General features: G+C 52.3%; 1 protein-coding gene across 7 annotated transcripts in view; it reads right to left on the reverse strand.

The window, feature by feature from the left end:
* Positions 1 to 24,665, reverse strand: part of LRRC20 (leucine rich repeat containing 20) — a 54,982-nt gene that overhangs the window by 25,986 nt on the left and 4,331 nt on the right. For 2 of the 7 annotated variants that reach the window (XM_036336971.1, XM_036336978.1), the window contains exons 1-2: positions 17,289 to 17,394; positions 12,059 to 12,203 (exon numbers count right to left, since the gene is read on the reverse strand). The exons of 1 other annotated variant lie outside the window; for it this stretch is intronic. In XM_036336971.1, the coding sequence (XP_036192864.1) occupies positions 12,059 to 12,140 (82 nt within the window). In that variant the 5' untranslated portion in view covers positions 12,141 to 12,203; positions 17,289 to 17,394. Of the gene's footprint in view, positions 1 to 12,058; positions 12,204 to 12,387; positions 12,411 to 16,209; positions 16,271 to 17,288; positions 17,395 to 22,713; positions 22,840 to 24,665 lie in introns of those variants that run through there. 4 more of the 7 variants (XM_036336975.1, XM_036336973.1, XM_036336976.1 and 1 more) reach the window with 4 other exon arrangements.

Genomic DNA, 24,665 nt, shown 5'->3' on the forward strand with positions numbered 1-24,665 from the left:
AACATCCCCAGTGCCTGTCTCTAGGCTGGGCCAGAGAAAGGGGAGTTCCTGCTGAGCCCTTCAGGGGGGTACCGGAGCCTTGGCTTCAGACTCCTACGAGCTTTTCCAGTTCAGGGCCTGTGATTTCGGGGAAAGAGGCCCCTCAGCGTCTTTATGAGCCAGTCACCTTTTGCTCTCAGGAAATTTCTCTCCAGGTCTAATTCAGAGGATGGGTACCATCTACACCCACAATACCTGTTTGCAGTGCAGAAAAGCCCCCTGAGCGGAAGGAACCAAGTTCAATGCTGAGCCCTGGGGCCTACAGGGGCAGATAGCACTGCTTCCAGGGGATACAGTCAGGATGTGCCCCGGGAAGAGAAGACCCAGGCTGGAGGCAGGTGAGTCACCCTCAGGGAGCCGTGAGATGTCTTCAAGAAGAGGGCCCCATCCTCTATGGGTCCTCAGAGCTGACGGGACAGGGAGTGGGTCACCAGTCACAAAGAAAAGGCTCCTGTGTGAGGACGTGAGTGCTGCACTGTGGGGTGTCATCAGGCAGGGTCACCACAGAGCGGATTCCTGAACCAGATGGAGGCCAGGTCATCTCAAAGGTCTCACTCAACCCATAAAACAACTATAGCCAACGTCACTGAGTATTCACTATGTGCCAGGCACAGTACTAGACACTTTTCATACATAAACTCATTAAATTCCCATAAGAACCATGAGTTACCTTCACAGGAGGAAAAATGAGGCTCCTGTTGATAGGTCAATTGTCCAAGGTCATTTTGGTGAGATGGTGGAGTACTAAGGACCCGAATGCAAAGATTCCAGGAAGGTGACCAATTTGTCCCAGTTTACCCAGGATGTTCCCAATTTTAGCACTGACAGTCCTGCATCCCGGGGGACACCTCCTCAGTCCCAGAAAACTCAGGACACTTGGTCACCCTGGATTCAGGCTGGACGCTGATGAGTAAGAGGTTACTAGGGCCAGAGAGGAGAGAGGGAAGGCAACCCAGGTGTAAGCAGGGCATGAGCCAAGGCCCAGAGGACTGTCATCCCTCCTGGACTTGACCTTGGAGCCCTGCCTTCTCCAACAATTTCCTGGAGCCTCCACCTTGCTCAGAGAGTCCTCAGACAAGATGACTCTGGGGCTGGAAGAATTTCATGCAACTTGGGGTACCTTGAGCGGTCTGGGGCAACACCAACATCTGGACAGCAGCTGGACTCAAGCACACCTTCCCCCAGTGCTCCCAGATGCTGATACCTGAGCTACAGTAGATAACAGAGATGCTTGGGGAAAGTTCTGTAATAAACACAAGGCATAATTATCCTCATAATTATAATTATTATTGCAAGATGGCCATACTGCATCTCCCCAAACCTCTCATTAAAAGGGCACACTGTACTAATAAAGAAGCTTTTGGTTCAACACATGGGCCCTTCATGAAAGGTTATCGTGTTAATTCTAATGAATGCCTGATGAAAAGTAACTGGTGGGCAGGACCAGGGCAAGTAAAGAAAAATCCGCAAATAAACAGAGCATTCTGTGGAAGTCAGGAGGGCCGGGCCAAGCTCGAGCTGTTTCTTGGAAATGCAGAACTCTAGCCCCTGCTCAGTCCCTGCCGAGAGGTGGGCCTGGTGACAGGGCCCAGAAGGGGGACGCGGAGAGCGTCATGGAGCTCCTGTCAACCAAGTCATAGAAAGAAAGACTCGGGCTGGCAGGCACTTTGGGCTCCATGGCCTGGCCAAGCAAGGCTCCCAGGGCTGTGGGAGGAATCTGTGGCCAAGGGACCTCATCCTGCCCAGAATGTCTTTTTTCACAGATGTCTTTCTTCATGAAATCTCGGGGTTAGAAGGAGACTGGAGGTCATTTGGCCCATATTTTCCAAACCTCCCAGTAACTATCACCTTGGGATCCTTCTAGGGTGAGGACTGTGATGCCGCAGGTCTGGGGTGGGGTCTGAGATCCTGCATCGCTCCCGCGCAGCCTCAAGGACCACTCTCAGCGGCAAGGGCGAGTCCAGCTCAGTGGTTCTCAAAGTGGGGTCCCTAGACCCACAGCATCAGCGTCACTCCAGAATTTACTAGAAATGCACACTCTCGGGCCCCAGCCCCACCTACAGAATCAGAAGCTCTGTGTGGGGCCCAGGCAACTGTGTGTGAACAAGGCCTCCAATGCTGAACCAGCTTGTTTGAGAGCCACTGGCACAGAGCACTAGGCCTCCCACCAACTGTGGTTACTGAGCCCTGGTGGGTGATAAGGGTGACAGCCACGACGGTAACTCCACCCACTGAGTGCTGGCTGGCCCATGCCCATGTAGGGGCTTCAGGTCTATTCACTCACGAAAAGTCATTTTGCCCTGTGTGCTTCTCACAGAGGATGAGAAGGTGACAGAAGGAGAGGACGAATTATTGAGCTCTGGCAGGTGTCCCAGTAGGCCCTGTACTTGCTGGTAGTTTTGCCCCGATGGTTCCATGCCCTGCTCCTTCTCTTTATTCTTGTCTCAGTTAAATGCCGTTTCCCCGAGAAGCCCTCCCTGACCACCTTTCCTGAGGGTTTCCCTGGGCACGTAGGGCAGTCAGGCAGCTGAGTTTGTGCTGGAGGAAGGGGTGAAGGATGCATCGGGGCTGTGAGTCAGGGACCCCAGATTTGGGGGGGGGGGGAGGGCTGAGTCAAGCAGGGCTTCTCTGGGGCAGCAGCACTTCTGCAGAAATCTCCACTTAAGAGTTTGGCTATGCCTGTATTTTCAGCCCCCTTATTCTGTGCTTCTTCAGGCGTGTCCCTCAGGGACTCATCAGAATCCCCATATGCACCCCAAAAGGCCCAGATTTCCTTATTTCTGTTACATCATGAGCAGGTTTCAAACAGTATGCCCCCAAGAAATCAGCTGCCCACCCCCCTCACAGCCCCGCCTTCCTGGCACGTCTCCTCCCACTGGCCCCTCTCAGAACAAAGCCACACCAGCATAGGCCTGGCACATGGAAGGTACCTCTTTCCTGGTTTCCCTTCTGGTCTCGCATCCATCCTGTGTCCAGCGGCGATCCCCCTAAGCCCACCTGACCCATGCCATTCCCTGCTCAGAAACTGCCCGGGGCTCCCCTGCAGCCCAGATCAAGTTCAGCAGGGGCCGCTCAGCCCCCATCTAACTTCCTGCAATGCTGCCTCAATGCTGAGGGAGACGCGAGTGCTTGAGGGTACACACTTCTCTACAGGCTCTGCGGCGCCCCATGCTGTCAGCTACACTGAGAGCCTGGGTTCGAATCCCTCCCTTGGGGAAGTCGCTCAGCCTTTCTGTGCCTCAGTTTCTTCCTCTGAAAGTGAGGATAATGCAGCAGCCACCTCCTAGCCTGAGTGGTGATTAGATTACAGGGTTGGGATGAGGTCTGGATGAGACCTAGGTAAAGCAACTGGGCTAGCTTAGCACAGGTGGGCATTAAAGAAGCGGGAGCTCAGTATTATTCATGGGTCATTTGGACTCTGGATGATTTTCCTGTCTTAGGCTCTCTCTAGGTCCTAACCCCTGTGCGAGATAGGGCTTCACTGTAAAAACGACTTAAGGTAACACTCAGGGCCCTTTGAGGTCTGAAGCCAGCCTCCGCCTCCCTCCCGCGTCGGCTGCCTCTACTCTTCCGTGTCAGCCTTCTAGGGCTGTCACAAGCACTTCTGTATCATCAAGCCTTTGCTCAGACACCCTCACCTAAAATGCCTTCCCCTCACTCCTGTCCCACACCTGCACCCCTAAACCTGCTCTATTCCTTAAGGCTCAGCTGAAAGGCCGCCTCTTCCATGAAACCCCCTTAGCACTGAGCTAAACCAGCGCGCATTGTGTATACCACTGAAGACATCAGAAGCGGAACCCATCCTTACTTAGTGCATCCTATGTTCCGCACGTCCTTTGCAACCCAGGCAGTCAGCTCGCTCCCAAGGGGCCTGTCCCAGGGCTGTGGCACCACCACGAGTCACTGTGTCATCTAGGGCTCATCTCCCTACTCTACAGGGAACTCCACCACCCGCTGGCTTCCCTGGAGACCCCTCAGGGTTGGAGCAGTTCTCACAGCTGGGCGGTTTTCAGACAGAAGAATGACAAGCAGGGAGGACGAAAGAGAGAAGGCTGAGTGAGTGTCCGCACAGACTGAGGGAATCTGTCCACTCATCCAGCATTCTGAGTTCCGGCGCTTGTAGGCAGCGCTGCAGTGAGCAGGAACCCAAGGAGCAGCTTGGCTGTGCTTGAGGTTGCCCATCACCGACCCCCACTCTTATCCTCCCCGGCTCCGTCCGAGGGCTGAGGTCCACAGTGGGGCTGAAATGGGGGCAGGTGGGGCTCATGGCTGTTGGAGCTTCCAAAAGTCTAGAAAGGGGATTCCAGGACCCCTATCAGAGAGACCTGGAGCTTTGAGGTCTTCTCCCACCACAGTTATAAACAGTCCTGAAAAAGCCTCAAGACACCAGCTATCCACCCACAATGTGTCAATCCACAGCACTGCCTGGGGACGTCCAGGGCTGTCACAGCAGCGCTCCACGGACACGCCCAGTGCATCCCCGTACCTGTGTGCACATGCTTCTCTAAGGCTACGCCCACTGTGTGCGTGTTCCTGGAAACGCCGCCTGTGGGCTGGCCGCTTGGGGTACTGGGGGCAAGGAAAGCTGGCAAGTGGCAGACGCCCAGGGCGCCCATGGACCCACTATCAGGAAGGACTGTGGGGTGGTGGGAGGAGCCCTGACCTGGGAGTGTGGTGGAGGATTTACTGGGCGACCCTGGCAGTCACCTCGCCTTTCTGTGGCTCAGCCTTCTCATCTGTCAAACCAGGGTACCGAGTGGGCAGCCCGTTCTCCCAGGTGCCTCTAGACACAGACGCTTTCAAGCCCTTAGGTTTTAGAGAGAGCGGCTATGGTCAGCGGCTATGGTGGTGGCAGAGGTGGTTGGCAGTACTGAGGGGGGATCAGGAGGCCTTGCATCTGCAGGATGTGCCAGGGCAAAGATAGGGGTGGTGGTGAGACCTGGTCAGGGTGGGCGGTAAGGGTATATTGAGGCTGATAACCAGGGTGGAAAAGAATCTTTCAGAGCCAGGGGCCTCACTGGAGCCAGGTTGGCACAGCTCTGGCAGCCCGTGGTACAGAAATGCAGGGCCTGGGGTGCCCTTCTCAATTCAGAGGTGAGTGACTGGTGCCAGCCCTACCCAGGGCGTTTGTGGAGACCAGCTGCTTCTGAACTGGCCCCAGGGAAGTGGCCCCAGGGCCGTGTCCAGGTGGTGGGACTAATCCCCGTTTGGGCAGATGAGGAGAGAGCTGGGTGGGGGTTTCTGCAAACCTCTCACACCATGCTGTGGTCTGGCATTGCCTCTGTGCCCAGGTTAGCATGGGGCTCAGTGGGCGTCTGTCTGGACCCCAAGCCTCAGGTAAGTAGTGCACAAAGATGAGGCCCAAAGGGTAAACAGTGGGAGGCCAGGCTTCCTCCCAGCTGGGGGTAGACTGGGTTACTCTAAAATTGCTAGAGATGAGGACACCCCCGATCCAGAGAGACCACATCTAGAGATGGAGTTTTAGACAGAGGCTTCTAGTCACCCCCTCACATCGCCTTGTGCAGGAAGCGGAGTTGGGAGAGCAGCAGGGCTCCGCAGTGGGCACGCCGTTCCGCTCCCCTGCTGGCAAACTCCCAGCCCGCTTCCCCAGTTGAGAAGTGAACAGACGGGCAGCCCTGGCCTGGCTAAGGGCTGCTCTGGGAGAGCCTATTTCATCCTCTGTGCCTGCAGAGCTGGACTGTGCCTGGCTGACCCTGAGAACTCCCCAGGCCAGGAGGCACTGCAGCAAAACGTATGTCCCTTGCCCCTACCAGCACCAGGCTCCTGGCTGCCCTCCTCCCTCAGGCGGGGTGTGGGGGTGGAGTGTGGGGGGAATATGAATGTGTGTGTGTGTGTGTGTGTGTGTGTGTCCTGTGCATGTGCCTCCCCTTCCAGACGGGGCACTCCTGGGCCCTGCGGTCCTCCAGTGGACACACACAGCAGGTGCCCAATGTGTGTGTGTTGAAAAGCAGTGTCTGACCCAAGGAAAGGTATCATTTCACTCTGATGAATATATACTAAGTGCCTCCTTGTTTAAGAAAGGGGCTGCGAACTCAGGTCCCCGTGGGGCCAGCCAGGAATGTAAGTACAGGACGTGGGCTGGGCAGCGACTGGAGTCCTTGTCAGCACCAGGCACTCACCCAGCTGCAGCCTGGTCAAGGCCGGCTCAATGCCTGTCACTCGGTTGGCTGGTGACAGGGCGCCCTCTGCTGGCACGTACAAAAGGAGACAAGTACTTGGCTAAAGCGAGTGGGCGGGGGCAGGAAAGGAGGCAACATGCCCCTTCTCTCACTAGCCTTGGTCTCCCACTTGATTTTTCTCAGAGCTCCAGCCTGCTGCTCAGTTCGCTGGGGACAGATCACATCCACGTTCATATTCATTTCTTTTTCAGGTATGCGCGCGCGCACACACACACACACACACACACACACACACACACACACAGATACCTGCCCAGACAATACCCCTCCTTGACCAGTGCCCCCACCAAGAGAAGGAAGTTCCAAATTATAAACAGTAGTAAGCCAGTGCTTCTCAAAATTCAAGGCAGGGAAGAATCATATAGGTTTGTGTCAACATGGAGACCACCAGGCTCACCCTCTGAGACTCCACGTTTAAAGGTGGGGTCCGTGGATCTGTACGATTAGCAGACAGCCAGATGACTCTGCTAGAAGGAAATCTCTGTGACCTCGGGTTAGATGATTACATACTACACCAAAAGCACCACGCATAAAAGAGACGTCAAATACTCTCATGCTACAAAACAAAAACACTTAGAAACAGAAGAGAAAAAAACGTTTCATGCTTGCCCTGGCTGGTTTGGCTCGGTGGATAGAGCGTCAGCCTGCGGATTGGAGGGTCCTAGGTTCGATTCCAGTTAAGGGCACATGCCCAGTTGTGGGCTTAATCCCCAGTGGGGGGCGTGCAGGAGGCAGCCAATCGGTGATTCTCTTTTATCATTGATGTTTCATTCTCTCCCTATTCCTTCCTCTCTGAAATCAAGAAAAATATTTAAAAAACAAACAAACAAACAAAAAAACGTTTCATGCTTTTAGCTTCTCTATCTGTAAAATGGGGGTGTTATTACCTGAGACACAGGGTTGTTGTGAAGACTGAGTGAGTCCAAACTGATAAAGTTCCTCCAATGATCTGGGGAGATTCATACCAAAAGCATAGAGAGAGAGAGAGAGAGAGAGAGAGAGAGAATGGGAGAGCAACATACCAAGAGCTAATGGCTCAGAATTTTCTAGAAATAAACACAGATATGAATCCCCAGAGTCAGAAAGTACAAAAGATTATAATTTATTTTTAATTAATTTATTTTTTAAAAAAATATATTTTATTGATTTTTTACAGAGAGGAAGGGAGAGAGATAGAGAGTTAGAAACATCGATGAGAGAGAAACATCGATCAGCTGCCTCCTGCACATCTCCCACTGGGGATATGCCCGCAACCCAGGTACATGCCCTTGACCAGAATCGAACCTGGGACCCTTCAGTCCGCAGGCCGACGCTCTATCCACTGAGCCAAACCGGTTTCGGCTAATTTATTGATATTAGAGATAAAGGAAGAGAGAGATTGATTTGTTGTTCCACTTATTTATGCATTCATTGGTTGCTTCCTGTATGTACCCTGAGGGGGGATCACCCCCCACCCCTGCAACCTTGGTGTACTGGGACAACACAACACGCTAACCAACTGAGCTACCCGGCCAGGGCCTGCAAAAGACTGTAGAAAAGATGGACTGACTTATCAAACATCTGAGCTCATCACAACACCTGACACGCAGCAGGCCCCAGAGAAGTGCTGGCTCCTTTCTTCCCAGCCCACAGCAGTCCTTCCTTCCTCCCATCTCTGCAGCTGCCTCTATCCCCACCAGCTGCGCCCGCCCCGCCTGCACTCTCCCAGGCTTTTCCAAATTGCGCTCTGCAGTAATGATCATTTTTTAAATTGATTTCAGAGAGGAAGTAAGAGGTAGAGAGAGATAGAAACATCAATGATGAGAGAGAATCATTGATCGGCTGCCTCCTGCACACCCCTCACTGGGGATGTGCCCGCAACCCAGGCATGTGCCCTTGACCAGAATCGAACCTGGGACCCTTGAGTCCGCAGGCTGACGCTCTATCCACTGAGCCAAACTGGCTAGGGCAGTAATGATCATTTTTTAAGTCATCCCCAAAGCACACGGCAGACCTGGCAGCCTCTCCCCTGGACATGAGTCAGGTGCAGAGCGGCCTGGCCTGCCAATCTACTGGCCAGGGAGGGAAGAGTAAGGTCAGTCAGATCCCTCGGGGGTACAAGGACTCAGGGAAGCCCAGACAGGCACGAGACCTTTACAAAGAGAAAGGTATCTCTAATTCTGGGAGACAGAGGGTGGACAGAGAGGAGGGCCAGGCTCAGGAAAGGTGCAGAGTCCCCAGCATGAGGCGTGGAGAAGAGGGGAGGGGCTGGACGAAAGCAGTTCAATTCGAGCTGAGGGGCAGACCAGGGGCCAGGTGGAAAGAAGCCCACTTCTCAGGGGATCAAGAGGCCTGAAGCAGCGACAAGGGCTGGGATCCAAAGCTCAGGTTACGGGAGGAGCAGGCCTGGCTAGGAAGGCACACCCACTAGCACCGCGAACCATGGTGAGTAAGGTGAGAGCCGGCCTGTAACTGAGCTCTTCCCAGCCCAGCCTCTACAATGAGACACCTGTGGCTGCTCCCTCCCACCAGGCCTGTGCGGAGGGGAGCCCATTCCACCCCTGGGTCGGGGGCTTAGAGAAGGCGCTAGTCCTGTCACTCCTCTGCTAGGAAGTGTTTTACTTCCGTCCACATTCTGTAGAGGCAGGTGGTCCTTTCCTTAAAACCTATTCTTCTCTACTTTTAAGGGTAATATGCTCATCACAGAACAGTCACAAAATGCAGAGCTTTGTCTAACATACATGTGCAGCTTGTTTTATACCCTTCCGCTTTTTTCCCTATGTACATATCCACCTTTAACATAGTTGGCATCTTACTATGTAGAGTTTGAGATCCTTGCTTTTTTCTTCTTTTTCCTTTTCCAATTCACGTTATCCGTGAGAATTTGCCAGTCTTCATTCAAGCATACGACGAAATGTTATGCGCCACGGTTAATGGCAACATAAATGGCATTGTACAGCTGTAACTAAATTTATTTAAGCAGCGTTGTGGTGCTGGTTGTTTAGGCTGTTTCAGACTGTTTACTATTTTACATGAGAACTATATCCTGCACGACTTCAACACCCAGCATCTCCCACCCCGAATTAGGACCGCCTGTGGTCTGTCCAACATGGCTAGGCATGAAACCACGCGTCCCCTGCTGCTCTCTGACTGTCACCGAGGCAGTCTAGTCTCAGGCCCAGGACTCTATTGCAAATATACCTGCACGGCCCCCAGCACCCTGCACACAGCAAGTACTCAATACGTGCTGACTATGTAAGCCCCAGAGCCCTCAGACTGTACGGCCTGATGAGTTTCATTTGCCAAGGGTCAGGACTGCAGGTGCCCACAGTGGCCTCGTCTGATATTTTGCTTCTTCTCTTGGCACTGAAGAGGTAAAAAGGCCCCTATCATCCAGCCCTAACTTTAAAGACCCCATCACCTCCACCACACATGAAAGTCTCGAGCTCCGGCACAACCTCCAGCCAACCGCAATGACTTAGGGTTTAATCCCTTCCCCAAGTTGCCTATAGCTTCACTGTGCTCATGACCCTGGCAATCCCCAACCATCTGCCCCAACCGCAGAACAGCATGGTGGGGACAGGGCGCTGGCTCTGGGGCCAGACAGGCAGGGTTCCGATCCCAGGCAGTGGTCTGGCAGGACAGCCAGAGGCCTCGCTTGGGTTCCTCAGTGGGCATGGCCCTGGGCAGTGCAGAAGAGCTGGTCACAGCCCTCCCTACCCTGGTCACCCTGCACACTTCACCCGAGGCAGATGCCCAACCTTCAGTTCACAGAATTCCCCACCTGGCCTGCAGAGGCGCCTGAGTTTGCAATCTGAAATCTAGACTCAACGGGGCCTTCGAGGCTCTCCACCTGCGCGGTGCCATCCCTCATGCCAAAGAGACAGCTCCGCAGTGGCCTCTCCCCGGCGATGGTGCAGCCCTGCCTCTGCCTAGGGCGCCTGCCTCCTCACTGCTGCCTAAGGGAATCCTCTCTCAAACAGCACCTCCCCAGGAGGTCAGAATTCCGCTCTCCCCCCCTACTACCCCTCCACCTTGCCCCCTTCACACATCTGGATGAGACTGAGCTGCAGGTGTGTCCCTCCCCCTCATGACACTTTAAAATAGGGATAGGTCATTCACTGCAGAGATTTGTCGATTTGCACTGAGCTCCCCATTCAGAGGCAATGGGGGGTGACTTAGGCCTCTATCTTCAGCCCTTGGGGATGAAAAATAATAGCTGCCATTTATGGAGCTACCTACATGCCACGCACCTTACAGGCATTACAATTACTCCTAATCACCTTGATGAGGGAGACACAATTACACCCCCATTTTACAGATGAAGACACCAAGGCTCAGAGAGGGTAAGTAACTGCTAAGGTAGCAGGCTGGTAGATGGCAGAGTGGGGATTCGAATCCAGGCCTGAGTGACCCAGAGCCTGGCTCTCAACCACCACATTCGTGAGGAAGAGCCTTGAGTGCTGGGGTGAGTACAACCATATCAGTGACCAGCACCGGGTTCCAGAATTCCTCCACTCACCAGCTGAAGGCTCCCCCCAAAATCAGCGACAGTCTTCAAGTTTGTTTGCTGATAGAGGGAATGCTCCTCTTACCTTAGTTCAATTCAGCAAACACCTCCACGTGCTCACAAAGTGCCTGACACTGTGTTGGCTCTTGGGGGAGGGGGGTGCGGGGAGCGGGGGAGACCACAGGATCACTACCTGCTAGGGACACTGCATGGGTATTACAGAGGAGGAGGGAGCAAGGGGTGGACAGGGTAGGATTGAGGGCTTCCTGGAAGAGGTGATGACCAACCTCATCTTGAAGGCTGAGTATCCTTCCACTTCCTGGGCCACCACCCCCTGCCCCAGAAGCTTACATTCCACACACACTCTGACCAATAGCTGCTTGAATAAATGCTCTGCCTTTCCAGCCTTTGGCTCTTTGCTCAGGCTGTAGCCTGCATGGAAATGCTCCTTCATGAGACAGACACACACATACACAGACACACACCCCTACTTGCCTGAGAAAGTCCTCTCTGTGTCAAAGACCCAACTTAAATCCCAACCTGTCCACCTGCATGGCCACCCACAAGGCAGGACGGTGCGCCTCTCCTCAGGGTTCCCACAGCACACCCATGGCTCTAAGGTGCCACTTACATTCCAGTGAATGAGACACACACACACACACACACACACAATTGTGCTATATCTATCTCCCTTGCCGATCCTTGCACATGGCAAGACAGTCAATTCAGCGGATATTTACTTATGCTGTGATCAGTTCAAACCAAGAAATATATGACACAATTCAAGTAAAACAGTGGAGTGAACTGGGGACCTCGGCTGGGTGACCTAAGAAAGCCCCCTCTGCCTTTGACTCTTCGTCTCCTCCTCACCCGTCTCCTCCCCTCCCGGAGACCACAGCTAGGCATGCCTGGCCGGGATCATCCATCACAGGGAGGCTGTGAAAATCCAGTCAGGCAACACTCATGCACCAGCACGGGCCTGCGACATGGGGTGACACGGCAGTGCCAGATATGGCCACCTGGTCCCAGGGCACATACACTCAGTCATCTGCAGTCCAAGAGCAGGCAGACAGGCTCCTGGCGGGTGGAGCCCCTCACTCACTGTTTTTCAAATCTCTCTGACTCTGACCCATAGCAAGTCGTACGCTGGGACCCCGTATACGCACAAACTAAACACAACTGCTGGTAACGTTCCAAGAAACTGCTCCCCGTGACGAGGGGCACACACTGATGTTGCCTCTTTCCTCTTCTCTTTCTACTTCATTTCCAAACTGATTTCACAAACCACTTGCAGGGCGCCCTGTGGTTGGAACGCCATGCCCTCACTCACCCAGGGTGTCAGAGTCACTCTCCACCGTCTCGTTGACCTTCCTCGCAACTCTGGCCACCGCCTCACCCATCTTCCTCAGCATGCAGACTCGGGTGTCCTGCTGCCAGCCACCAGGCCGGTCTGCTGCTCACAAGGGGGCCTGCACCTGGGGAAGACACAGGGGCATGAGTCCCCTGCCCGCTGGCCAGGGACCTGGGCTGCTGGAAGACTGCAGGGAGAGCTCCAGGCCGCTCGCCTCCTCCTGAGGGGCCCAGAGCCCAGGCCACATCCAGCTTGGCCTTTAAAACAGCTGACCTGCCCATCAGAGGGTGGGGGCAGCCTGGTCCTACCAGTTTCCTGGGAGGATCGACACGTGTGACCACCCCAGACACAGGGCCAGAGCCTGAACCAGTGGCCAGGCTGGAGTGAGGACTCAGGTGTGCACTGGCCTGTGACTCACTTTAACAGGCGGGGCCTTAAGGAGGAGGCGGGGCACAGCCAACTGCAAGGAAGAGACACTTGTCCCTCCACCTCACAGCCTATGAGCTGGTGCCCTGTCCAAGACCCTCCAGAGCAACTCCTCCAGCTCTGTTTGCCCCGCCCACTTGTGCCAGACTCCTCCTATATGCCGGGGGGCGTGGGGACAAGAAGGCAAATAAAACACAGCCCGGCTTAGTCAGAACTCAGAGTCTGCAGGTGGGCAGGTCTCTAAGAATTCCCTCTCCAAGGACCAGCATGGAATACCCATGTGGCCTGCAGACCTGGTTATCAGCCTGATGTTGAATTTATCTGCAAGACCCCAAGGGTGGGGTAGGGAAACGAGAGAAAGGAAATTGGATCACTAGAGAGAAGAGGCTTAAAGAAGGGTGAAGATGAAAATTATAATAAAAATTACAAGGTGTTAAAGACATAAGGAACACTAAAAATTACAGAGAAGGAAACAGAGGCATAAAGAGGGACCAAATGACCTGGCCAAGGTCCAAGTGACTAAGTGGCAATAATCAGCTCAGCCCGGCTCACATTCAGTGCTCACTTCTTTACAAGTCACCCACGTCACCAGCGGCAGCACCCCACCTAGGATGAACCTGAGGCCAAGGGCAATGCCCTCCTTTGTCCCCAGAGCCGAATTTCAGCTTTGCCCATAGCTCAAGGAGCTCTAACATACTCAATCTGAGGGTCAAAGGCAGAAGAATGGAAAGGGCAGAGAAAAGGGGGGCGAGGGTAGACCTCAGACCTCCTAACAAACCAATAAAAAGTCCCTATGTGCTCAGCTGGACAGGCAGGGCAGCCAGGGCCAAGCTGGGGGTTGGCCAAGCCCACCCATGTGCTTAGGGGAGAGTTAGTGGTGAGTTCAGTACGTATATGCATCTCACCAAGGAGGCAGACACTGAAGGGATGAAACACATGGTGCAGTGGGAAAAGGCTTTTTGAAGACAGCCCTAATGCCTAACTGTTATTTATTAGTTGAGAAGTCTTGGGGAAGTGTCTTAAACTACTCTGAGCCCAGTTTCTTCATCTGAAGAAATCTAGTAATAACCTCACTGGGTTAATACAAAGATTGAACAACAACAACTACACACACACACACACACACACTAGTGACCCAGTGCACGAAATTCAGGCAGGGGGGGTGTGTGTCCCTCAGCCCAGTCTGCACCCTCTCCAATCTGTGATCCCTGTGGGATTGGGCCTAAACCGGCAGTTTGACATCCCTCTCACAATACGGGACCACTGGCTCCTAACCACTCACCTGCCAGCCTGCCTGATTACCCCTAACCACTTCTGCCTGCCAGCCTGATCACCCCCTAACTGCTCCCCTGACGGCCTGATTGCCCCCAACTGCCCTCCCCTGCTGGCCTTATCGCCCCAAAGCTTTTATTAGAGTGTGTGTGTGTGTGTGTGTGTGTGTGTGTGTGTGTGTACAGCCCAGAGCCCAGCACACATAGTTACCCAATAAATGTTAATTGAGAGGATAAGACAATACACAGGCAGACATGATGTCAGCATCTAATCCCAGTTACATACCCATGTGACTTTGAACAAACAACTCAGTGGAACTCATCTTTAAGGAATGAGTAGAATTTCCATCTCTCCACCTCCAGGAAGTGTTCCCTGATTGCCCCAGCCCTCAGTGTTCTCTCCTTCTGAGTTTCAGAAGCACTTAATGCCCCAGCACAAGCCAGTTGGGTTGTTATCAGGCAGCTTAGGGCAGAAGCAAAACTATACTGTGCTTTTGCCTGCACTTTACACCACATACTAAAAACATATGCCCATCTAGTATCCCCCAACGGTAATGATGATGATCAACAACTATCATTTGAATTTAAATACAACCGACTCTTATAATAAATCTAAGACACTATCTAATTGAGAAGGGTCATACATTCAAATGCCTAGCAGTGCCAGATGGGTACCTTGCACCAGGTGAGCCTGGTAGGACAGTAGGGAATAGTGATGTCTATTGCAAACTAGACCCGACACCTTCGCCAGGCTACCTTTAAGGCCATCCCCCTAACCCTGAGTCACACTGGAGGACCCAAAAAGGTTGGTGAATCAGATAGATCAGGGGTCGGCAAACTGCGGCTCGCGAGCCACATGCGGCTCTTTGGCCCTTGACTGTGGCTCTTCCACAAAATACCGGCTCTTCCACAAAATACCGACTTCTGGGCATGGGCCACGAAGTTTCAATCGCACTGTATGTGCACACCCGCACGTGGTATTTTGTGGAAGAGCCACACTCAAGGGGCCAAAGAGCCGCATGTGGCTCGTGAGTCGCAGTATGCCGACCACGGAGATAGATGAAAACAAAAAACCTGGGTCTTCTAACTCCTAAACCAGGTCTTCCTCCAATACCATGCGCCCTCCCCCCCATCTCTAATATTTATCACCAATAATCACAAACATGTACGGAGCACCTACTGGGTACTGGGTGTAAAGTGAAGAGGAAATGCAGGAAATAGCTCTGAATTGTGATTCTGATAAGGAAGAGCTTTCTAAGAAACATCAGAGGCAATCCTGGCTTCTCAGCAGAGGGGAAAGAAAAGGAAATCTCCAATCTGCCCAGGGTCTGTGTTAACCTTACTGGGATCCTCTAGGCCAGCGTTCACCAACCTTTCAGACCTCATGGACCACTGGTTGGTGACGGCTGCTCTAGGCTGATTACTTTGACAACATGCCTGCAATTCTTATAGCTGCCACCAGGTAGGAGAGGGCGGTGGTGCCTTAGGCCATAGAACAATCCCTTGATGAAAACCAATCAGATTAAAAACCTCACCCCTGCTGGCAGGCTTAGACATACTGAAAACAGATGTCTCAGACCCTTTAGTATGGGTCAGAGAATGGACCTCGAAGCAGGAACAGGAGCAACCTGTAAGTCAGTGAGTCAGAGCAAGTCATAGGAGGAGGGGCCCCTTACATTCCGGAGGATGCTCTGGGTACAGCAGATGTGCCCTAGCCCCCCAAGAGGTTCCTGTTGCCTCAAATCATCAACCTTGCTAACTGGCTAGGAAAGCACCCTCCCTTCACCTAAAACTACCCCACCCTCCAAGGGAGAATTCCTTCCTTCATAAAGTTCAGCTGACAATCTCTCTCCCAGGTCAGATGACAAAGGTCTGTCCCTCTTTGGCACAGGCAAGGCTGTGAGATGGGAGGGTGGCAGGGCCACATGAGTATAAGACCCAAGATGGAGTACGAGGGCTCCAAAATGAGGGTAGAATAAACTTGGGATGACAGTAGTCTAGAGTGTGTCCCCTAAAGGGCTCCTACAAGGTTGTCCAACTTCCTTGACTACTCCTTTCAGCCCCAAACCTAACACCAAAAAAATAATAAAATAATAACATTATTACTTATTTAGCATGTAACAGGAGCTCAGAGACAAAGGAGGCTTGGGGAGGAACAAATAAAGCTGCTCCTCCTCTTTTGTTTTAAACTGTTACGCACTTCTCACACAAGGCCTTACCAATAGGTATTAAACAGGTACAGTGCGTTAGGATATAAGAACTGAATGCCGGAAAAAATAGGTGCCCTGCTCTATGAGAACTGGCAACACAGCCCTCCTGTACCTAGAACCGCATTTCACCTGGATAGGAAGCTGGGAGAGGGCTGATTTTTGCTCGACCTGACTGACAGTAGCCCCCTGCCACAGCTCCCGCCCCCACCAGTGAGAACGCTACCTTATCTGGAGCCCCAAGATCTGAGCAAAGAGCTGCTGCGACACCCCGTCCACACCAGCTGCTCCTATATTTAGTTACTGGTGTGGTCACCAGGGAACTTTAGAGCCTGGCGCCGATCGGAAGGGCAACCCGAGCCTCCTGCACCACGTGTGCAAGCTCCCCCACCGCTGGCTCCAGCGGGCCTCCGGGACCACGCCAATGGGGGAGCCGATGCGGAGGGGAGAGCCGGCGGGCTGGATCGGACCCAAGTAGCCTAGAAGGCCCACTCGAGGCCAGGACAGAGTTGACCCAGTTTTGCACCCAAGGGAAGGGAGCCCGCTGGGGCGTGAGCAGGCCGGGTTGGCGCCTTGTTTTTGAGCCACGGGGTTCGCAGGGTCCGCGCGTACTTCCTTCCCTATAGGCATCTAAGCATCCTTGGGCGTGCCTCCCAGGACTGAGCGAGACGGCCAGGCCAGGGTCCCCGCGTCTGGCGAAGGGGGCCCGCCCGTCTACCCCACCCCCCGGCGCCCGCAGCCAATGGCTCCTCGTGGCCGGCCCTCAGCTCTCCCGGCAGGCGGGGACTAGGGAGAATAAAGCCGGCAGAACAGAAAACGTGGCGACCGCAGAGGGCTGGGGGCTCCCGCGCCTTCCGGGGGCCCAGTGGCGCGCTCTGCGCTGCCCGTCTGCAGCTCCCAGAGCGGAAGCAAACCCCGAAGCTGTCACTTCAGGGACGAAGTACACGACAGCTTCTCCCAGCAGGGCCGCCTCCCGCGGGGAATGGAGGCCCGCCCGGGCCGCTTCCCCGAGCTCCCCCTGCCCGGGCACCGCTGCGCCCTCTCTCCCGAGCCAGCCCCAGGCCAGCCGCAGCCTGCGATCCCGGGCCGGCGTGGCGCCGGGCCCCCGGCGTTGCAGAAGCCGCGGCGGGCGCACCGCTGCTCTTGGCCTCGGGTGACCTGGGGGAGGGGAGGGGACGCTGCAGAAACGGGGACACTTCTCTCCCTCTCTCCCCCAGCCCCTCCAGAGCTTAGCCTCAGACTACGTTTACTTCGCGGGGCACGAAGCGTGGGGCCCCGGTCCGGGCCGCTGTCTGCTCCACTTACGGCGACAATGCCTCCTAGCGCCCTGCGCAGCGCGGCCACGCTCCCTCGGCCGCCGGCGGCGCCCCACGCAACAGCGGCAGGCGGGAGCCGGCGGGGCGGGGCGTGGGGACCGGGCTCGGAGCGCTCGGCTGCCCGGCGGCCAATCGCTGCGCCGGGTCAGGCTCCGGGGCGGGAGCAGGCAACGGTCCCGGCCGCGCGCAACCCGGCAGCGCGCGGGTCCTCACGCCGCGCCCAGGAGCGGCGCGCGCGGAAGGGTAGCCCGCGCGCTCTCGCGGCTGGGTCCGCTTTGTGCGCGGCTTCTGCGGGGAAGGCGCGGGGGAGGGCGGGGCAGGGACGTAGGGCTGAGGCTCCAGGTCTGTTTCTCCAGGGAATGGTGCGGAATGAGCCAGGTCCAGGTCCTTTGAGAAACGGTAAGAGGGGAAATAGGAAACTTTTCACGTGAGGCCTTCCGGCGCCCGTTCAGGTTTTTAGAGACAATAATTCTAGCTACGCCAAGGTACTCCACCTCTCTCGTTCTCCTCTATAAAATGGGAATTAAAATATACAAATACCCACTTCACAGGGTCACTGTGAGGATTAATACATGAAATGTTGAGGTTGCGCCGCCCAGCATGACAGCTCGGGGCAAGGCAGCTGCTTCACAGGTCTTCATTTATGGAGGACTCACCCTCCCTCCACCAGGCTCTCTGGCGAAGATGAAAGAAATGCGGCCCCTAACTCAGCTAGTGAGGATGATCAACGACTCAAATGCTCTAAGAAACAGAAACATGTATTAAATGTGTGGGAACCCTGAAGAAAGAACATTTAATTCTGTCTCCGGGGACTGCGGCAGTCAAATAAGGATCACACGTTCCCCTGGGTCTTGATGAACGTTATGGGTTAAATTGTGTCTCTCCAAAAAAGATAGGTTGAAATCTTAACTCCCAGTACATCAGGATGTGACCTTATTTGGACATAGGGTCATCCTATGTAATAAAACCCTAATATGCAAATCGACCGAACAGCGAAACAACCCGTCACTATGACGGGCACTGACCACCAGGGGGCAGACGCTCAATGCAGGAGCTGCCCCCTGGTGGTCAGTGTGCTCCCACAGGGGCAGTGCCGCTCAGCCAGAAGCTGAGCTCATGACTGGCGCCTCCACTGCAGGCAGGTGGTAAGGAGCGAGGGGTCCCAGACTACAAGAGCTCCAGACTGCGAGAGGGATGTCCGCCTGCTGGCTTAGGCCCAATAGTTCATAAATGTCGTGCACCGGGCCTCTAGTTGCAGATATAATAAGATAAGGTCATGCTGGTGTAGGTTGTGACTAGTGCTCTTATGAGAAGAAAAGAGACACACAGACAGACATAGATACATTATACGACAATGGAGGCGGAGACTGGAGGATGCTTCTCTACAAACCAAGGAACCCCAAGGATTGTGGGCAAAGACCACATACTAGGAAGAGGCAAGGAACAGGTCTTCCTCAGAGCATCTAAAAAGGAATCAACTCTGCCAACACCTGGATTTCATCTGCTAGCCTCCAGAACTGTGAGGGAATATATTTCTCTTGTTTTAAGCCAGCCAACTTGTGGCCATTTATTACAACAACCCTAGAAAACGAATACAACTGGGTGAGTAGGAATAAAGGGAAGGGAATTAGAAAACTCTCCAAAGAAAGCCTTTCAAAACAGAATGCCTAGTGCAGTCAAGGCCCTGTGTCTTGGGGTATCTCAAGATGAATCAGACACAGACCCGGCCCTCAAGGGGTTACCACTCACGAGGATGCCTGAGCAGCCAAGTTTGCTGACTCCTTCCCAGGAAGACTATGGAAGCCTTTCCCCAGCCTCATCATTCCTATATCTATGGCCCCTCCAACTCCACGTGGACAAGACGTCTCTCCAGTTCAAATGCCACTTGTATTGCTGGTGTGTTTGCTTCTACAGAGCACTTGCTGCATCATGCCAGTTATCATGCCATCTCTGAACCGGCTCTGCCTGATTTCAAATAGACAAGAGTCTGGCACATGGTAAGTGCTTGCATCAGGCAGCACTTTTTCTCCTGCATAATAAAACACCCCAAACTTAGAAGTGGCTTAAAACAATAACTACTTAGTTCATGATTTTAAGGGCCAGCATTTTAGTTTGGGTTCAGTTGGGCAGTTGTTCTGGCCTCAGCTGGACTCCCACATGCACCGAGGGTCAGTGGCTAGGCAGCCAGAGGCCTCTGCTTCTGGGAGTGGCTAGCTGCTGACGGAGGTAACTGGGCCACATGTCTCTCCTTCACCAGCAGGCTAGCCCAGACTAGCTCACATGGAGCTTTGGGGTTCTAAGAGCAAGAGCGGAATCAGGCCAGGACTCTCAAGGTCTAGGCTAAAAACTGGCACTATACCACTGCCATAATTGTATTGGCTAAACCAGCGGTTCCCAACCTTTTTTTTGGCCATGCCCCAACTAAGATCTCTAAAATCCTGATGCCCCCGCCCCCATGTGACATATAATTCTTATTATTCAAAAAGTGAACTATTCACATGGAGGACGCCTAAAAGGCCATTAACTTAGTCTAAACAAGCTTCCAAAGAAGTTGGCATCCATGAAAGAGAAAAATAAAAGAACGAAAGGACAGTTGAAGTACTGAGGAAGAAATCACTAAGAAAGTATTTAAAAAATAATAATATGAAGTGATATGAAAAACCAGCAAGTAAACTTTCAAAACATATAATAGAGAACTGAAATGCATGTCAGAATATATATATATTTATATACTGTATATGAAGCCCCTAGAACCATGGTCGGCAAACTGCAGCTCGCGAGCCACATGCGGCTCTTTGGCCCCTTGAGTGTGGCTCTTCCTAAGCCTTAGGAGTACCCTAACTAAGTTAATAACAATTTACCTACCTATATAGTTTAAGTTTAAAAAATCTGTCTCTCAAAAGAAATTTCAATCGTTGTACTGTTGATATTTGGCTCTATTGACTAATGCGTTTGCCGACCCCTGCCCTAGAACCATAAGAAATGCAAAAAAATCACTGTTAACTCATTCTCGAATTGCCCCCCTTAAAAATCAAATTGCCCCCATGTGGAGCATGTGTCCCACACTGAGAACCACTAGGCTAAACCAAGTCACAAGTTCAACCCAGGTAAAAGGGTGGGGAAACAGACTCCATGTTCTGATGGCAAGAGCAGCAAAGTCACATTGCAAGGAACACGGGTACAGGGATGGCTAGAGAATTGCAGCTGGTTTTGCAATCTGTCTCAGTGCTCAATAAATAATCCCACAATACCTAGTGGGTGCTCAGTAAATATTTACCGACAGTTCTAAGGTTTTCAACCATTGATGTTCACAGATTTCACGGAACACAATCAATTGGCAAAATTTTATCTCTTACAAAATACCCACTGCCACCTTCAGGTTCAGAATAACAAAGGAAGGGCTCAGAAAGACAGAGCTGTGCAAGGAGAAGCCACACTAAGGCTTCTCAGCTGGCCCAAACGGGTTGCTATGAACAAATCCAGAGCAACTTTGGAGGTCTGGGCCCTTTAAGGCCCTGGTCCAAACCTGGTCACCTGAACTGGAAGCCACATACCCTTCACCTATGAACAGAAAGAGGCTCAGATGTTTGCCAGGGCTTGCACACAGCCCGCTGATGCCTGGAAAGCCTTGCAAACCAGGAAACCTCTTGTGCAATGACAAACTTGTTTGGCTGTTTCCCGGAGGATCTACCCCTTGCTGAGAAAAATAAATCTTCAGGGCACTTGTGCAAAGGACACTACCCTGTGGGCAGAGAGAACAACTCAACTTAGATGACTGAGAGCCCTGATGGGACCACTTCCTGTCTGACAATGAACTAGAATCAGAATCAAGGGCTGTTGTTGGCAGAACTGGGGAGACTATTGGGTTTGGTGATTTGAAAGTTGTTCGTGAACATGGCTGGGGCCTGGACTAGAGGACAATAACAACACATAGTCACTTAGTCTGCATTAGGCACTGCTGTGAGCATTTTACACATATTTACTCATTTAATCCTCATAACAGCCCTCGTCATCCTACACACTTCTCCCCCACCACGGTCTACTGAGTAATTCTCAGGCTCTAACCACAGTGGAAATAAGATACAATTGTGGCCTCTTTGATTTTTCCCCTGAGCAGAGTTCTTCTTCATGGGCTCATCCTCTCTCTTCCACGCCTTTGTGGATGTGGAAACCCCTTTGGGTCCTCCTGTGAAGCCTGCTTTCCCCTTAAGGACTCCCCAGTCAACGCATCTCCGTGCTCACCACATTGTGTATCTCAGCCTGAGGGAACCTCTCATTTCCTTCTACTGTCGTTGAACAAGTGGAACACCCTGTCCTAGAAATACATGCAGCCTGTTAAACTTTTAGATCCTCAAAAGGCACTAAAAGCTCTTCGAAGACAATAAGCAGATCTTATTCATCCTTGACTCTCCCTTTGATGCCCAGCACAGTATTGCATTTAAACCTAGATCAGTGTTATTCAATTTACAAGTCATTACCTGTTAGCAGGTTGAGAAATCAATTGAGTGACTGTATTAGTTATTATGGCTGCATAAGAAATTACCCAAAACTTAGTGGCTAAAAAAAACATTCATTGTGCCATGTTTGTATGGGTTAGGGATCTGGGTGTGGCTTAGCGGGTCCTCTGGCTCTGACTCTCCCACAGTCTCTCAAAGCGTGGAATCCTCTTCCTAGTTCACTCCTGAGTTCACACGGGTGCTAGCAGGAGGGAGTTCTCTGAGCTGTTGGACTAATACCTCGAGTCCTCACAAGCTGTCGGCAAGGGGCCTCCATCAGGTCTTCGCTATGTGATCTTTCCACAGAGCTTCCTTCAGCATGGCAGCTTGCTTTATCTGAGCGAGCAAGCGAGAGGGCAGGAAGGGACGAAGAAACACAGAAGAGATTAATGCGAAGGAGAAGAAAGGGTAGAGAAAAAGAGAACAGTCAGATGAGGACCAAAGAGTGTCCACTGGATGGGACATCAAAGCAGCTTCTGTGCAATGGAGGCCAAAGTGAAGTGACTGAAGAGTAAATGAATGGTAAAGAGTGATCAGCAAGTACAGACAACTCCTTCAGGAAGTGTGGCTGGAACAAAGGAGGTAAAAATGGCCCGACCTTGGAAGGGCCTTAGGACCTAGGGAGGGATGGTTAAAGATGTAGGGCAAGCATGTCAAACTCACAGCCGGAGGGCCACATGCCTCGTTTGCCCACTAGCCGCGAGTTTGACATGCTTGATGTAGAGACTTGAGTATGTTTCAACTCTGATGCCAAAAAGTTAGGGGACACAGTTGGATATAAGAGAGCACAGGCCTAAACTCTGTAGCCCCTCAACATACAATGGAGCCTTCTGGATCGCCCCATGTCTTAATCTGCTCAGATGGCCATAACAAAAAACCATACAGTGGAGGCTTTAACAACTGAATTTTATTTCTCACAGTTCTGGAGGCTGGAAGTTCCAGATGAAGGTGCTAGGTGATTGGGTTTCTGGTGAGGTCTCTCTCCCTGGCTTGCAGACGGCCGCCTTCTCACTGTGTCCTCACATGTTGAAGAGAGCACTCTGGTATCTCTTCCTCTTCTTATAGAGGCAACAGCCCTATTGGATTAGGGCCCCACCCTTATAACTTCTTTTAACCTTAATTACATGCTTAACAGCCCCATTTTCACATACAATTGCATTGAGGGTTAGGTTTTCAACATATGAGTTGGGGGGGATATGATTCAGTACGTAGCACCCATGTACTCACCTTTCTGTCTTTTACGGGGGCAGTGATTTGGCATTTTGTGGGCCTTATTGAAACTGCCAAGCTGGAGCTCCCTCCACCTAACCACACCCTTCCCTTCTCCCCCTGCACTTCCCTCCTCTGATGAGGAAGGTGGAAACTCATGGGAAGAATATTGTTAAGAGAGTTGCCTGGTGGTCAAAATACAAAAAGTTCTTCTGGAAGCGGGAAGGAGCCTGGAGTTTCCACGAGAAACACACTCATGCCAAGTCCTGGGGTGGCCCAGTGTGACAACTGTATGGACACATATTATTCCCATCAAAGATACCCCCAAATACACTTTTAGCTTCAGTTGTTCAGATATGTCACAATAAAAGTGAGTTTTTAGGAATATAATATGCACTCTCCCCCAAGTCATTGTTATTGGAATGACAATCTAGCCCGTCCCTTCCTGCACTCCTCCTGATGCTGAATGTCCTGCCAATCATTTATTTACTCAACAGGTACTGTGCCAGCCCCTGGAGAGAACCAGAGGGCACAATAGCTGCTCTCATGGCACTTACAGCCTAGTGGAGAGGCAATATTAATTAAATAATCATAACTAATGGTACAGGTCAATGGTATGCGCACCTCCAACAAGGAGGAGCAGCCTTGGCAGAGAGGGTAGGGAAGGCTGCCCTGAGAAAGTCTGTCGGAGTTGGATGGGAATGACGGGGGATGAGTAAGAGTCGACTGGGTAGATATTAGGAAATACAGTAGTTTTTTATGCTGCATACAGAAAATAGTAACAAACTGACAGCTTTGTTTTTTAACCACAAACTTAGTGCCTAAAAACAATACATTTATCATCTACAGTTTCTGTGGGTCGTGAGTCCAGGCACAGCCAAGCTGGGTGCTATGCAAGGCTGTAATCAAGGTTGCATTTTCCCATGGAGGCCTGACTGTAGAACTGCAGGAGGGGCCACTGCCAGGCTCACCCAGGTTGCTGACAGAATTCACTTCCTTGTGACTGTAGGGCTCATAGCAGCATGCTTTTTCAAAGCCAACAACGGAGGGAAGACTAGAGTGAGTCTGTTAGCAAGGTGGAGTCTTACATAACTTAATGTAATCACAGGAGTGACATCTGTCACCTCTGCCATATTCTATTAGAAGCAAGTCACAGGCCCCACCCCCACTCAGGGAAGTGAAGATCATGGGGTCACCTTAAAGTCTGGTCACCACAGAGAACCAAGCAAAGGGACTAGCAAGTGCAAAGGCCCTGGAATGGGAGGGAACATGGTCCATTTGAGAAATAGGAACACCAAAGGTGAGAGGAAGAAACGCAAGAGATGAGGCCAGACCAGGGAGGGACTTAGTCAAGATTCCAAGAGTAATGGGAAGCCATGGAAGAGAGGGTGGTGATGCAATCCAACACACACAGCCAGCCACTGCTACCCCAGGGCTTCTGGGCCTGTTCAGTGTGGATGAACGAATAACCCCATGCAAATCCAGCCAGAGAACTGGATGCAAGGGGCTTTCACCAAGGCAGGTGAATCCCATGGCCAGGTGGAAGCTTCACAAGGTCTGCCCTTGTTCTCGCCTTAATCTAGAGCCAGGGTCATACCAGGAGCTGAGTAAGTATTTCTGAATGAATTAGTTGATGGAGAGATGAAAGCCAGGTAGCAAGT

The sequence above is a fragment of the Myotis myotis genome, unplaced genomic scaffold (assembly GCF_014108235.1).
Source record: "Myotis myotis isolate mMyoMyo1 unplaced genomic scaffold, mMyoMyo1.p scaffold_m19_p_15, whole genome shotgun sequence".
Classification (NCBI taxonomy): Eukaryota; Metazoa; Chordata; class Mammalia; order Chiroptera; family Vespertilionidae; genus Myotis; species Myotis myotis.